At 52.9% G+C, this 14,516-nt stretch overlaps 1 protein-coding gene and 1 long non-coding RNA gene across 2 annotated transcripts; one reads left to right on the forward strand and one right to left on the reverse strand.

Annotated features, from left to right (window-relative positions):
* Nucleotides 1-2,489: 2,489 nt before the first annotated feature.
* On the reverse strand, nt 2,490-4,815 carry LOC103750622. The gene is made up of 3 exons (XR_607989.3): nt 4,492-4,815; nt 4,323-4,360; nt 2,490-3,476 (listed from the first exon to the last, which is right to left on the reverse strand). It is a non-coding gene; the product is annotated as an uncharacterized LOC103750622 (long non-coding RNA).
* Nucleotides 4,816-4,954: 139 nt separating this feature from the next.
* Mex3a (mex-3 RNA binding family member A) lies at nt 4,955-14,470 on the forward strand. The gene is given in 3 exon segments (XM_008853802.3): nt 4,955-5,622; nt 5,624-5,826; nt 9,078-14,470. Coding segments are annotated over 3 exon segments (1,551 nt in total). The 5' UTR covers nt 4,955-5,377; the 3' UTR covers nt 10,181-14,470.
* Nucleotides 14,471-14,516: the final 46 nt, after the last annotated feature.

The following is a 14,516-nucleotide window of genomic DNA, read 5'->3' on the forward strand; positions in this document are numbered from 1 at the left end:
TTCCCCACCAAGCCTGGGGACCTGAGTTCAATCCCTGAAACTCATGTGGTAGTAGGAGAATGGATTCCCACAAATTGTCCGCTGAGTTGTGTGTGTGCTGTGACACACAAATGCCCACACGCATAAATTTAAAAAATTGTCTTAAAAAATTACTAAATTGAGAGCTGGGTGTGGTGGCACACACCTTTAATCAGGAGTCAGAGGCAGGCTATCTCTGCGAGTTTGAGGCCAGCCTGATCTACATAGGGAGTTCCAGGCCAGCTGAGCTACAGGGAGACCCTGTCTCAAAAAAACAAAAAACAAAAACAAAAACAAATTTACTAAGTTCAGTGCATTCCAGCCAGAGAAAACTGGCTGTACAATCAGCAGGAAAGGCAATGGGTAGATGGCCAGGGTAGACTTCCAAGAGGTATTAAGAAAGGAAAATGGGGGCAGGGGGGGCTGGAGAGATGGCTCAGCGGTTAAGAACACTGACTGTTTTTGCAGAAGACCCAGGTTCGAATCCCAGCACCCACATTGCAGCCAACAACTGTCTGTAACTCCAATTCCTGGGGATCCGACAGCCTCTTCTGTCCTCTGCAGGCATTGCACAACACAGATGCACTTACCTACATGCAGGCAATACACGCATACAAATAAAAATAATAATTTTGGGGGGATCTTTTTGAGACAGGGTCTCCCTGTAGCCCCAGTTAGCCTGGAACTCACTATGTAGACCAGGCTGGGCTTGAATTCACAGAGATCAGCCTGACTCTGCCTCCCAAGTGCTGGGATTAAAGGTGTGCGCCACCACACCCGGCTAATAATTTTTTTTTTTAAAAAGAGAGGGAAACAGGGTGGGGGGTCTGCACTGGAGAGCTGGCTCAGAACACTTGCTGCTCTTCCAAAGGACTGGGGTTCAGTTCCCAGCACCCACATGATGGCTAACAACCATCCAGTTCCAGGGGATCTGATGGCCTCTTCTGGCCTCCAAAGACACCAGGTTATGCATATGGTACACTTACATATACTCAGGCAAAATACTCATACACATAAAAAATAAATAAGATCTTAAAAACAAAGTTTTTTTTTTTAAAGAAAGGAAGTGGGATGTGGTGCCGAACATCTTTGATCCTGGCCTTCAGGGGGCAGAGGCAAGCAGATCTATGAAGTAAGAGGCCAGTCTGGTCTACACAGTGAGTTCCAGGCAGCTATAGCACCTTTGTAATTCTTGGGAGGTGGGGGCAGGCATTCAAGTCCAGTAACAGCTAGCTACATAGTGAGTTGTTTCAGGTCAGACTGGGCTACATGATGAGAGAGAGAGAGAGAGAGAGAGAGAGAGAGAGAGAGAGAGAGGGGAGGGAGGGAGGGAGAGAAGAAAGGGAGGGGGGAAGAGAGATGCAGGGAGGGAGGGAAGGAAAGAGAGAAAAGAAAAAAAAGGGCCATCGAGATGGTTCAGTGGGTGAACATTCTTTGATAGAAAACCTGACAATTTTGAGTTTGAGACTCACAAGGAGGTAGTGGAAGAAAATCTATGCCCACAAGTTGTCCTCTGACCTCCTCATGTGCACTATAGTATGCACACACCCACAACATTTTCTTTTAAAGATAAATGGACCAGCACTCAGGAGGCAAAGGCAGGCAGATTTCTGGGAGTTTGAGGCCAACCTGGGATATACAGTAAGACCCTGTCTATAAATAAATAAATGAGCCGGGTGTGGTGGCACATGCCTTTAATCCCAGTACTTGGGAGGCAGAGGCAGGCAGATCTTTGTGAGTTTCAGGCCAGCCTGGTCTACATAGTGAGTTCCAGGACAGCTGCGGCTACAAAGAGACCCTGTCTCAAATAAAAAAAAAAAAAAAAAGGAAAGGAAGGAAGGGAGGGAGGGAAAGAAAAAGAAAGAAATGGAAACCCTTATGGACATTGGAGGGAAGCTGAGCTGACCAGGACAGATGGAGGCATCCTTATGAGGAACAGGGTGATAGGGGAGACAACTAAGCCTAGCCTGCTTGGGAAGGCATCTTCAGTGACAGCTTCCTGAGTCCTCTCCCTTCTCAGGGCTCTGACCATAGGCTTGGGAGGGGCAAGTATTAGGCATGTGCTTCTACCCTGGTACTTACCCACCCTACCGACAGCAGGTGCTCAGGATTGCTCAGAGCAGTCAAGGGACTCACTCTCACAGTCTGGACTTTCTACCACATTCCTGTCCTCAGGTCTTCACAAGACCTCTTCCCATTGGGTTACTTTTCCTGTTCTGCAGCTAGGTATGTATGGCATGCTCATGTATGCAGATACACAGACAAACATACATAGGAGCTGAGAGAGTTGAAGAGGAGAGGGGAAGGGAAGAAGGGGAAAGGGGAAGAAAGGAGAGGCAGAAATAAAGAGGCACATACACATAGAGACACACAGATCAAGAAAAAAAAGAAAAAGAAAAAAGCTGGGCATGGTGTGGCACATCTTTCTTTGATCTCAGCACTCAGGAGGTAGAGGCGGGATCTCTGTGAGTTCAAAGCCAGCCTGGTCTACATAGTTCATTCGAGGCCAGCTGGGGCTACAGGGAGACCCTGTCTCAAAAATCTAAAAAACAAAACAAAATAAAACAAAAACAAAGAGGCATACAGACGAGAGAGACAGACATCCTCAAGGTCCTGCAGGGGGATCAATATGGCCCCTCCACACCCTTCTGTCACAGGGCAGAGAGGAAGCAGCTTGTTAGGCCTCTGCCTTTATAGTGTTGATGGGCACCACGGCAGGGGAGCGGCCCAGCCTGGTTGGCATTAACCTGAGCAAAGGAGGCCTCAGCCACAGGAGCAAGAACAGATGCTTGTCCCCACAGCTCCTCTGCACCTGGTATGCCACCGCCCCCCAGCTCTGCAGATACCTGCTCCTGTGAATACACCTGAGCACTTCAACCACACCATGCCCTCCATGTGCCAGGCTCTTCTGCCATGGAGGATGTTTGTCTGGAATCATAGTGTGACCCTGAGTGGGGGCACTAAGGCACCCAAAGGGCTGATGCATCCTTGTCTTATTGCCCACCGCACCTTCAGCCTGCTCTTTGCCCTTGCCACTCCCCCCTCAATATTCTGCCCTTTGTTTTCCTCCCTGACCAAATCCCCAAGGTTTTTTTGGTCATTAACTCCCTGCTTTAATTGGCTTAGTGGGGAGGAAGGCAGACTGGGCAAACTCTAGAGGGTAATCTCATTTCAGTGAGAACAGAAAAGCTCAAACCAACTGGTGGCCCCAGAGTCACCAGGTCCACAGTGGGTACTTTCTCCACTGATGGAAAGCCCCATCATTCCTTCAGTCCAGGTTCCTGGAACAGACAGACAGGTTACAAGAGCAGCCCATTCTCCAGTTCTTCCTCCGATGCCCGACTGATGGCACCAGCACCCAATTTCAGAAGATGTGTTGTTAATCTGTTCAATCCTCCATGCATTCACCCTTTCCCAACTCCTGGATCCTGGTTCCTCAGTCCAAGGTTCTTTACCATCTGCAGAGAAAGGAGAAAGTCCTGCAGAACAGTTAACCCTCAACCCTCCTGACACTCTGCTCAGATTCCAGCCTCCCACTCATGCGCAAATTCATTCTTTTCAAGAACAAGTTTAGAGACTGGGGCCTAAACTCAAGCCTGCCAGTGCCCAGTGTGTAAGGTCATCTCAGTCATTCCTCTGCTTTGAGCAGAGCTTTTCAGAAGTTCAGACTGCTGGTTCCCCAGGCACGCCAGAAAGACATCTACCACTGTGGCTCTCACAGGCAGTGCCCACCCGACTTTTGAAAAAGACCCGGGTTTTTGAAGAGTGACAAAAGAAATGTCGAAGATACAGGGTAAGGGTAAGGCACAACCCACCCTCCAACTTCCCCTGCTCCCTCTCAAAGTGGCCAGTTGTCCGATAAGTCTTAAAAACTTCTGTTCTCAGCCAACTCCTAGCGTCAAAGTGGGGGAATTAATGGCAAAGGCGGGTAAAGCAGCGCAGAAAAATTTCCTCGAACAACCAAAAGACCAAGCATTCACCCAGCAGAGTCAGAAACCTCGTTTACTAAGTCTTCATGCATGGAATCATGAGAAGTCCCGGAATCAGTAAGGGACAAATGACCTCCACTATATTCATGGCCCGAGGCTGAAGAAATCCTAGATTCCCAGGGATCCCCAAACCTCACATTTTCTGTCAAACCCAAAGTTCAAGGACCCAAACAAAGTCACAACGAAGCCTTCAGGAGTCTTCCTGCCTCCCGGCTCAGCGCCCCCAATCCTCTCCCTTCACGCATCGCCTTCCTCATCTCGTCACTCCACCGTCCTCCCGCCCTCCCCGGACCACAGGGGCGCGAACTAACTCACCTCCCAGCCGCGGCCTCGCAGATCTCCGAAAATGGGATCTGCGGAAGGAGGGTGGTTAATTACTTACGAGATGAGGAGACTCCCTCATCTCTGCCAGGGTTCCCCCGCAACCAGCCCGACACCCTTTCCCGGCCTTCCGAAGCGCAGAGCCCCTTCCCCAGCACCGCACCAGCGGGCTTTGTCTGCGGTGCAAGCGCTCTCCCGAGGCCCAAGCCCATCCACTCGGCGGACGCCGCGGGAGGGGGATAGCAGAGCTGGCGGTGCGGGTGAGGGAGGGGGATGCCGCAGGCTTCACGTCTCCGCCCCGGCCCTCATTACCATAAGAAAGAGGGCCCGAGACCCAAAGGCCAGGCAGGCAGCCCTCTCCACGCCCGCTCCCTTCCCGCCCACTATCCCCGCCCCTGAAAAATTAAGGACCGGGACTTCCAGCGCCCCCGGGGCTTAGCCTGGGAGCGGTGGGCAGAGCCCGAGGGCACGTCCCCTTCCTCCCCGGGTCAAGGAATTGGTCCCCCTCGCCTGAGGGCAGGAAACTACAACTCCCGGCATGCCCCAGGCGCCCCCGGCGCGCCCCCCTCCCGTCAGTTCCATGCTGCTCCATCCAGTTCATTTAAAACAAAAGAGTTTGAGCGCTGGAAGGGGCTGGGCTCTATTGGGGGCCACTGAGCGCCGCTCCGGGACTGGGGCTCTGTGCGGGAGTCGAAGGGGGCGTCTGCACCGCTGAGGGTAGACACTCCGGGTCCGAGGCGGAGGGGTGGGGGCACAGAGCCTGCGCCCCCCCCCCCGTCACCCCGGAGCGCAGAGATCTGCTTTCTTGGTTTTGCTTCTCTTTCCCCCCACCCCCACCCGGGGGCTGGGGCGAGGGGAGTCGGGTTACAGGGTGCTTGGGGAGGGGGGCTTAAGGGGTGGGTCTATCTTTCTATCTCGCTTTCTTCCCCCCTCCCCAGTTCTTTGTTCCCCCTCCCCACACACACCCCTCCTCTCCTCTCCCCTCCTCTCTCCTCGTCTCCCTTCCACCACCTCTCTCTCTCCCTCTCTCCCCCAGCTTTTGTTTCGCCATGCCTAGTCTAGTGGTATCTGGAATAATGGAAAGAAATGGGGGCTTTGGAGAACTAGGATGTTTCGGGGGAAGCGCTAAGGACCGAGGGCTGCTGGAAGACGAGCGCGCCCTTCAGCTGGCTCTCGATCAACTCTGCCTCCTGGGTTTGGGGGAGCCCCCCGCCCCCACGGCGGGCGAGGACGGGGGAGGTGGGGGGGGCGGCGCCCCCGCGCAGCCGGCCGTCCCCCCACAGCCAGCCCCGCCGCCCCGCGGCGCCCCCGGCCGCCCAGACCGCGGCCCCCGCGGCGCAGACGCCCCAGCCCCCCACCGCCCCCAAAGGGGCGAGCGACGCCAAGCTCTGCGCTCTCTACAAAGAGGCCGAGCTGCGCCTGAAGGGCAGCAGCAACACCACGGAGTGTGTTCCGGTGCCCACCTCTGAGCACGTGGCCGAGATCGTGGGCAGGCAAGGTAAGCGGGCGTCGCGACCACGGGGAGGGATAGAGTGGGGGCTCGCGCTCCCCAGCGCGGAAAGTTCATCGCTTCCCTCTTTGCCCACCTCTGGCTCTGTCCCTTCCCCACAAAGGGGGCCCCGCCCCCTACCTAGACTTCAAGTGCCACAAAGTTCCCTGCTACCCCTAGTCGGGACGGCTCTCGGGACCCTTCCTCCCCTGGGGCTCCGCCCGTAGACAAAGAAATATCCTGCAACTGGGAGAGGAAGGGAAGGGGGAGCTGTCTCCCAATCCCGGGGTTGTGCAGAGGGGGTGTCCACTCCTGGATACAAGGACTGACTGACGGAATGTGCAGCTACTTAGAAGCCCCTACTCCGGTATCTTGCTTGTGGACTGGGGAGGGGGTACCCCTGGGACCGTCAGCCGCTTGGAGTTAGAGACTCGGAGGGAGACCCAGAGATGAAGCCGGACTGAGGATCTGTCTCTTTGTTGGGCTGAGTGTAGGAATGAAAGGGGGTGTGGCCCAGGGGAGGGTCCCAGTCTGGGGAGAGCTGATGTGGGGAGCCCCTGACCGCAAGGGGTCCTGTGGTCACCCACACACCGAAGTTAGGGGACTCATGGCTTTGGGTAGGGGTTTCTCTGAGGAAGTACTAGTTCTGGCGCAGACCTCTCCTCCTCCCTCTTGCTTTTGTTCTGGGCTGGCCACGGCCTGGAACCAGAGGCCTGGAGAGGAGTCTCCTTGAGTGAATGCGTGGGACAAGGCTGGAGGGACATGCTGGCAAGGGGGCCAGAGACCTTCACTTGGAAATTCAGTGGAGGGTGCATGTCTGGGTGTGCTGGGAGGGGTGTGGGATTAACCCAATGGAGTATGATACCACACCCTCCTCGGCCTAGCATCCCTGGGTGGGGTGGGGGTGTTGGTAAGTATCCAGATTGAACAGCCTGGATCTTGGGGACCCTTCCCTCTCCCAGTTATTCGGGGGCGGGATTTGGAAATTGCGAAGGGACTGGGCTAGGAGGTGGAGTGGGGGAGGAGCTGTCCCACCGTGGGGAACAATGGAGGGGCTGCATTCCGCGAGAGTAAGGGAGGAGGCCAGCTCCTGGTGGTGGAGAGTGGAAGGCTGGGGCCCCTACCTCACATCCCACTTCATTCACCTGAATGCTGGGGCCGGAGGATTTGAAAGGGAGAGCTGTGCAGAGGAGAGGAGGTTGCCACTCCCCTGTGTAGTCCTGCCACCCCTCCCCACACCCCAAATCTCTTGGGGTTTCTGGTTGAGAAAGTTGGAGTTCCTCTTGTCAGACATTGGGGATGCTGGAGCCTAGAACTGGGTGGGGACAGTAATATCTTTTATTTGGGAGTAGGGATTGTCTTGAGAGGACCCAGAATTTAATGGAGTCCTTCTTACTATTCTGCCTCCCCATAAATGTGCCTACCCACCATAAAAGTAGAATTTCTCCTATTCAAAGAACATTTGTTCCCCTCCATTCCTTAAGTATATGGAAGTCCTCCCCTTTGTCTGACCTCCCTCCTGCTCCTGCAGTGTTTGTGTTTTGTTTGACCTCTGGGAAGGTGAGGACCCCCCTTTGAGAGATGCTTCCTGAGGGTCACAGAACTGGGATGAGTCTGTCCCCTTCTGTACTGTAGGCATCTGACTTGTTTCCTTAGTCTTATGCCTGGGCTTGCCCTCCTGAATCCCCAACCTCAAAAATATCTAGTTCCCATTGAAAGTTTTGAACCCAAAACTTAGAGCCAGAACCCAGGTGCCCATCAGGTGGCATGTAAGTAGGGGTGACAGAAGGCGTTGTTCCTCAATCCTCCAAGGCTCACAAAATTGGATTATCACCTACTGACATTAGAGGAACAAGAATGTGAGCTTGACAACAGGTAGGATTTCTTACCTGCCAGTGGATCTGGGAACAAGCGGACTGGGCAGATTTTCTCTCCTAGTATGTCTCAAAGATCTGTCCCCAAGCTGCCCTGTCTCCTAATCGGCTAGGGTTGGAGAAGACACAATTTGGGGTGGAGAAAGGAAGGGGTTAAAAATGAATTCACCAGAAGCCTGCAGTTAGACCTTTGGGGCAGAGTCAGGAAAGTGGGCACTTGGGTTTTGGTTTGGTAGTGGGGGGGGGTGGGGAATGAAGAGGGGAGGAGGGGGATGGGACAGTGAGATGTGTATGGAGAGCCCAGGAGTGGCTGTGGGAATGGGGTAAAGGTGTGCATGTATATAACAATGTGCAGTTTGTGTGCTGGGGAGGTGGAGATTGAGGCCTGTGTGTGAAAGGGATGTATGAGGGGTCTTCTGCTCACACCACTGCACTGCTTGAGTGAGGTCACGCTAACCCAGCCTTGGGCTACTTAGATCTCTTTATGGAGAAAGGGTGAGAGGCTCCAAGGCTGTGAAGGCAGGGGCAGGTAGCTGCAGGTGGAGGGAGCGTGGCCTTTGAGGTCTGCAGCCTTTGCTGACAATGGCATCCCAGGCTCCCTACTTTTTCTTTCTCTTTGTGTCTTTGTCTCATTTTTCTTTCTCATCTTGCCTCTCTCCCAAGTCCCCTGGCTTTAACCTGCTCCTCTTTCAAAGCTGGAACTTAGATGCAGAAATGCCCACTGCCTCACTCTGCTCAGCTCTCAGCACATTTTGGCTCTCCTGCACTAAAAGCAGGGGAGTGACACCAGGTGGATGATGCTTCACCATTCGGGACTATCTTCCTGCTCTCTTCTCTCTTGAATTCTGATTCCAAGATTTCCCCCCCCCCCACAGTTTCCCATACTGCACTAGGTACTGCAAACTTTTCATGATATGGAGAACCACAGAAAGAGACTGTGGGGCAGAAGGCATGGGAAGGTCACTGCACATGGTGGTCAATGTCCCTGGGTGAGTTAGAGGACACTTTTAATGAATGGAGGTCAAATGAATAGACTGTGAGGTTAATGAGTGCATTGGGGTTTTGTGCAAAGATCCGAAGAGGTGACAGTTTGAGTAGTTGGTAAGATGGAGGCAACTTCAGAGGCAAATGCTTGGGAGGAGTTTATGAAGTTCGATGTTAGAAGGCTCTGATTATTGGGGTGGGGTGGGGGTGTGGAGGAGTGTATTTGGAAAGCCCTGTGCATTGATCCGGGATCAATGAGTGGGTTATTCAAGTGGGGTGGGCTGCGTGTGTGGTCCTGAGGGTTTCACTGGACCAACTGAAGTGTTCCGGAGGCTGGGTATTCTGGGTGAGATCCCAGCACAAACCCCCTTGTCCTGTGGGTTTCTTTCCCACTCTGTCCAGGCTGCAAGATTAAGGCTCTGAGGGCCAAGACCAACACCTACATCAAGACACCTGTGCGGGGAGAGGAGCCGGTGTTCATGGTGACAGGGCGGCGGGAGGATGTGGCCACAGCCCGTCGGGAAATCATCTCAGCAGCAGAGCACTTCTCTATGATACGAGCCTCACGCAACAAGTCTGGTGCTGCCTTTGGGGTGGCCCCTGCTCTGCCAGGCCAGGTGACCATCCGTGTGCGAGTGCCCTACCGTGTGGTGGGCCTGGTAGTGGGCCCCAAGGGGGCGACTATCAAACGCATCCAACAGCAGACCAACACCTACATCATCACCCCCAGCCGGGATCGCGACCCGGTGTTCGAGATCACCGGTGCCCCCGGCAACGTGGAGCGTGCCCGTGAGGAGATCGAGACGCACATTGCCGTGCGTACTGGCAAGATCCTCGAGTATAACAGTGACAGCGACTTCCTGGCAGGGAGCCCCGACGCAGCGCTGGACAGCCGCTACTCCGACGCCTGGCGGGTGCACCCTGGCTGCAAGCCCCTCTCCACCTTCAGGCAGAACAGCCTGGGCTGCATCGGAGAGTGTGGCGTGGACTCGGCCTTCGAGGCTCCGCGCCTGGGTGAGCAGGGCGGGGACTTCGGCTACGGCGGGTATCTGTTTCCGGGCTATGGCGTGGGCAAGCAGGACGTATACTATGGCGTGGCGGAGACTAGCCCCCCGCTGTGGGCGGGCCAAGAGAACACGCCCACTTCGGTGCTCTTCTCCTCCGCCTCCTCTGCCTCCTCCTCTTCCGCAAAGGCCCGAGGTGGGCCTCTGGGTTCACACCGCTCTCCTGCAGCCTCTGCCGGGCCAGAGCTGGCAGGACTCCCTCGGCGCCCTCCCGGAGAGCCGTTGCAGGGCTTCTCCAAACTCGGGGCGGGTGGGCTTCGGAGCCCCGGCGGCGGGCGGGATTGCATGGTGTGCTTTGAGAGTGAAGTGACTGCCGCCCTCGTGCCCTGCGGACACAACCTTTTCTGCATGGAGTGTGCAGTGCGCATCTGCGAGAGGACGGACCCGGAGTGTCCGGTCTGCCACATCACCGCCACGCAAGCCATCCGAATATTTTCCTAAGTTCCCTGCTCCTGGTCTCCTGGGCCCGCTCCCTGGACCTGTTTTCCATAAGGGCCTTCTAGAAATCAGTGACTACAGGGCAAGGTGCTTAGAGATATTTGCTAGCTGGGGTGGGGAGGGGAGGCTGGTGTGGCTTAAGGGTGGGCCACTTTCAGAGCCTTTGGTTACCCTACCCTGGAAAGATTGGGAGGGGGCCAGACAGAAAGTTTTACTAGAGTTACAACTCTGATACCTCAACACACCCTTAAATCTGGAAGCAGCTAAGAGGAGCTTTTGTTTAGTCAAAGGTGGCCACTAAGACATCCTGACCTTTTTGCCCTCCCCAACAGTGTGTCACTTTGCCCCTTCTTCTGTGGGGGAGGTGGGGAAGAGGGAGAATTGCCATCCATATCTAGAGGTGCTGGCAACCCCCACCCCCTCTGGTCCTGACCTCCCACCTCCTAACATGACCCTTTAAACTCTCCCATTCCAGAGTCCCCAACAGTCTAAGGGAGATGAGGGCCTATTAAAGATCTGGGTAGATCTGGGGTAGAGGATATCTATCAATAAAGGGCTCATAACTCATCTGTCCCCTCCAAGCTGGACCAGAAGAATCTGGAGAGAGGGGCTTCAGTCATCCCCTATGCGCACACACACTCCTCACTTCACGTTTTCCCCCTTCTTCCCTTCCTCTGGGTTTCCCCTTTCTCCAGTGCTTTTCTCTGTCCCTCCCTCCCCCAGCTGGTTTTTCTAGGTCCCTCTTGTTCCTCTGTCTTCCCTTCTCTCCTTCCTGCTGCTTCCGGCCCAACTTTGGGGAATCCATCTCCCTGGGAAGTAGGGAGAAAATTCTGATAGACACTCCCACCCCCACCCACAGTTCTCTTCAGGCATGGGATAGCCCTCTTCGCCACTCCTCCAAAGAATCAGTTCTAGTTCTTGATGGACATAAAGGGTCAACCCCCAACCTTTATCATCTATGAGCATTATATTTAGGGAGCATTTCTTAGCCTTGATTTTCTGGCTATGGGAAGGGAAAGCCAGAAGCAGAAAATGGCCTGGGGCAGGAGAGTCATGGCTGGAAGGACTCCCCTCTCTTGCAGTGGCCTACCCCCTGACCCCTCTCTGGACCTGACAGAACCATTATTATTTAGCTGCAAATTATGAAGTCTCTTGTCTCACCCGCTGGTTGAGGTGAGAGGCCAGGTCTTTGGTGAGGGGTCAGGCCAAGGTAAAACAGGATTGGGGTACAGCAGGGCTTGTTCTAAGAATCATGTATTGTGATAGGCCTGGCACCCCTTTGCTGCCCCTGTCGAGCCCCCCATCCCCCATTGCTCTCTTGGATCTGACATCAGCCTCCCAATCCTCCTGGTTCCGCTGGCCGGGCAGGAGAAACTGAGGAGTGGGGAGGCCCAGAGGGCCAGGAGATGCTTGTATGTAATGGGGTGGGGGGTGGGTGGGACTGGTTTGAGAGTCCTGTTCTTCCTGAATGGAGAAAGGATTGGGGAATGAAGGCACAGAGGGAATTCCTCTTTCTCCTTTGCCTGTTGTGAATAATTTTGCCTCTCCTTAGCCTTCCCCTCCAGACCACCAGCCTGGGAGGGAAGAAGAAAGGAGGTCACAGACCCTAAAACAGGCCTGTGATGGCTTCCCTCCTCCCCACCAGTGTGAGCCATCTTGAGATGTCTGTACCATAGAAACCAAACCAAATGGGCACCTTGGGTTGCCCAGGGGTAGTTGGGGGTGGGGTGGGAAGAAGGATGTCTGTCTGTTAATCCCCCTCTCCACTCCTTACCCACAAAGGCAAAAGACTGTTACTCTAGGGGCTCCATTGATCCAATCCCACCCTAACTGAGTGAGCCATACCTAGAAACAAGCGCAAAACACTGAGCGAGCGACAAAACAGGAGAGAAAGCAAGAGAGGGAGTGAGATGGGTGACCAACAGAGGAGAGGAAACAAAAATAGCAAAAAAGAAAAAAAAGCAGTTCTTTATAATTTAATATTCTATTTTAATAAAGGCGTTTATTACCGTATAAATGTAGCAAAGAACCTGGGCTAATATGAAAAAGACTTTTTATTAGGTAATTTATTATATGAAAAGGATATTTTATTTTATGATAAAGTGATCCTTAAAAAAAATAAAAAAACTTTAGAAGGTTTAGAATATATGTAGGGAGAGAAGAAAAAAATACATTTGTATTCAGAGTTAAATCTTAAAAAAGTTTTTAATATATGTTCGGGATTATGTTCCTTTTCTCCCCCACTTTTTTTTTGGGGAGAAATGTCATTTGCTTTTCTTGGGGGAGCATCCTGGGATGGATGGTGAAGAGAGGGACTGGGGGTGTTGGTCCCTCTGGGGGCCCCCACCAGTAGATTGGGTTTCACTCGGTGGGCTCCTCCTCCCCTCCCCCTCACCCCTCAGGGGAGCCGGTAGAGCCAAACAAAGGAAGGGATTAACCAGAAAAGAAGGAGCTTTGGGACATGGACTGACTGAGGATCCTGGGGTGTCCCCTCCTTCACCTCCCCTGTGCCAGGGGCAGTAAGGAGTTGGAAATCCAGAACCAAGGCCTATCAGGTCTGTGGGAACCCTCAGAGAGGTGTCAGTTTTAAAGAAATAGATTTTTTTAACCAAAAAAATGAGAGAAGAAAAAGAAGAACCGAGGGGTTTAAAAGAAGAGAATACTACAAAATAATAATAATTCAGATTTATTTCATATAATCCTAGAGAAAGAAAAAGAATTACTAGTTACTTAGTAGACAATATTCAGATAGCTTAAAGTTTAGTAGCATTGTGGGCACCTGAGCCCGGTAGAATGTATAAAAGTATGGAAGAATAGAGGCCAGTGGCTGGGTTGCCCTGAGCTGCCCTACCTTGGGGAACTGGGCGAAGCAGGTTGCTAGCCAAGACTGGAAGCTTTCAGTCTGCTGGGGTTGATTCTGAGAATCCTTGGGTTTTTAAAGCATGGGCTGAGTACAGGAGGGCACTTAGTACTAGGGTCTTTGAAAGGATGCACACTGGTCATCTGAAGCCAGGTGGGCTGGGCTGGAGGCCTGGCCATCTCTATCTTTGTTGGGAAGCCCCTACCCTCTCCTAGAGCTCTCAGGGAGGATGGAGACTGCCCAGCTCTAACTCTCCCAAGCCCAACTGAGGAAGTTTTTGAAGTATTACCTCAGTCCATGTTGCTACACACAGATTCAAGAGCTGGGTAAGCCATTCCACAGTGGACATGCACATGCTTGTCACCGCAAGAGCTTCCAGCACTGAGGAGATCAGTCCTCCATCCTGTTCCCATCCAGCAACTCACATAGCCTGTGACCTCCAGGCAGCTGTGGGAGTGGCTATCTGGGTAGTTGTCACATCTGTAGGTTTTTGGTTTTGATTTTTTGAGTTTTTAATTTTTTTAAAATTCTTAAGACAGGGTCTCTACTTAGGCTGTCCTGCAACTCACTACTTAGGCCAAGCTGGCCTTGAACTAGCAGCCATCTTCTGTTTAGCCTCCGATTGCTGGTATTACTTTACCATATCATAAAAATTAGATTCAGAGAAAGACTTCCTACCCAGGAGGTGGAGTGGAAATACTGTCCAAAGAGGTCTGGGAGAACTCACTCCCCAAAGTACAGAGGTGGTGGAAGGGTGCTAGGAACTTAGGTGACTTTTGTGTTCCAGCCCCTCTCCATCTGTGTTCAGATAGGGGTTACCCACAGTGCCCTGGCCTAGGGCCACTTCACCTTCCCTACAGAAAATTGGGAGCGTGGCTTTTGCATGTGAGGAATAAGCATTGCTAAGCACTTGCCTTCTACGAGTCCCAGTTAACAATCTGATTTAAGATGGGGAGAGGCCTGTTGGTTTTCTTTGGGCAAAAACAGTATACCAGTGAGTGCTATGCTGCCCCGTGACCTACACCCCAAACACATCTCCCTCCCCAATTTACTCTTCTCACCCCATTTAGAGACAAGAGGTCCCCCTGCTCTTTTTGTCCTAGGACCCTCAATAGTTTGGGATGGTAGCACCTGGGAAGAGGGAGGGCCTCCCCTTGCCCACCTGAGGATGCGTGCTTGAGGGGTCGGGTGGGTGGGTGGAGACAGCCCTGGGGCAGGGAAGGTGGTCTCTCCACTGTAGAAAGTAGAGTAGGATCGTGGTCAGACTTAATTTGAGGCATCTAGTAACACGTACAATCCACCAAGGAAAAAGTTTTCAAATGCAAAATAAAGGCGGGAAATAAAATAGACCCATGAATAATCGAGTCAAAGTGATGTTGCACAAAATGCAGAGAAACCAAGAAGGGGAGGGTTAATGTATTAAATGTGCTATTGAGAAGTTAATTTTATTAAAAGTATTATTACTTAAGCCTCTGTCTT

The sequence above is a fragment of the Nannospalax galili genome, unplaced genomic scaffold, assembly GCF_000622305.1.
Source record: "Nannospalax galili isolate Female #2095 unplaced genomic scaffold, S.galili_v1.0 scaffold591, whole genome shotgun sequence".
In the NCBI taxonomy this organism is placed as follows: Eukaryota; Metazoa; Chordata; class Mammalia; order Rodentia; family Spalacidae; genus Nannospalax; species Nannospalax galili.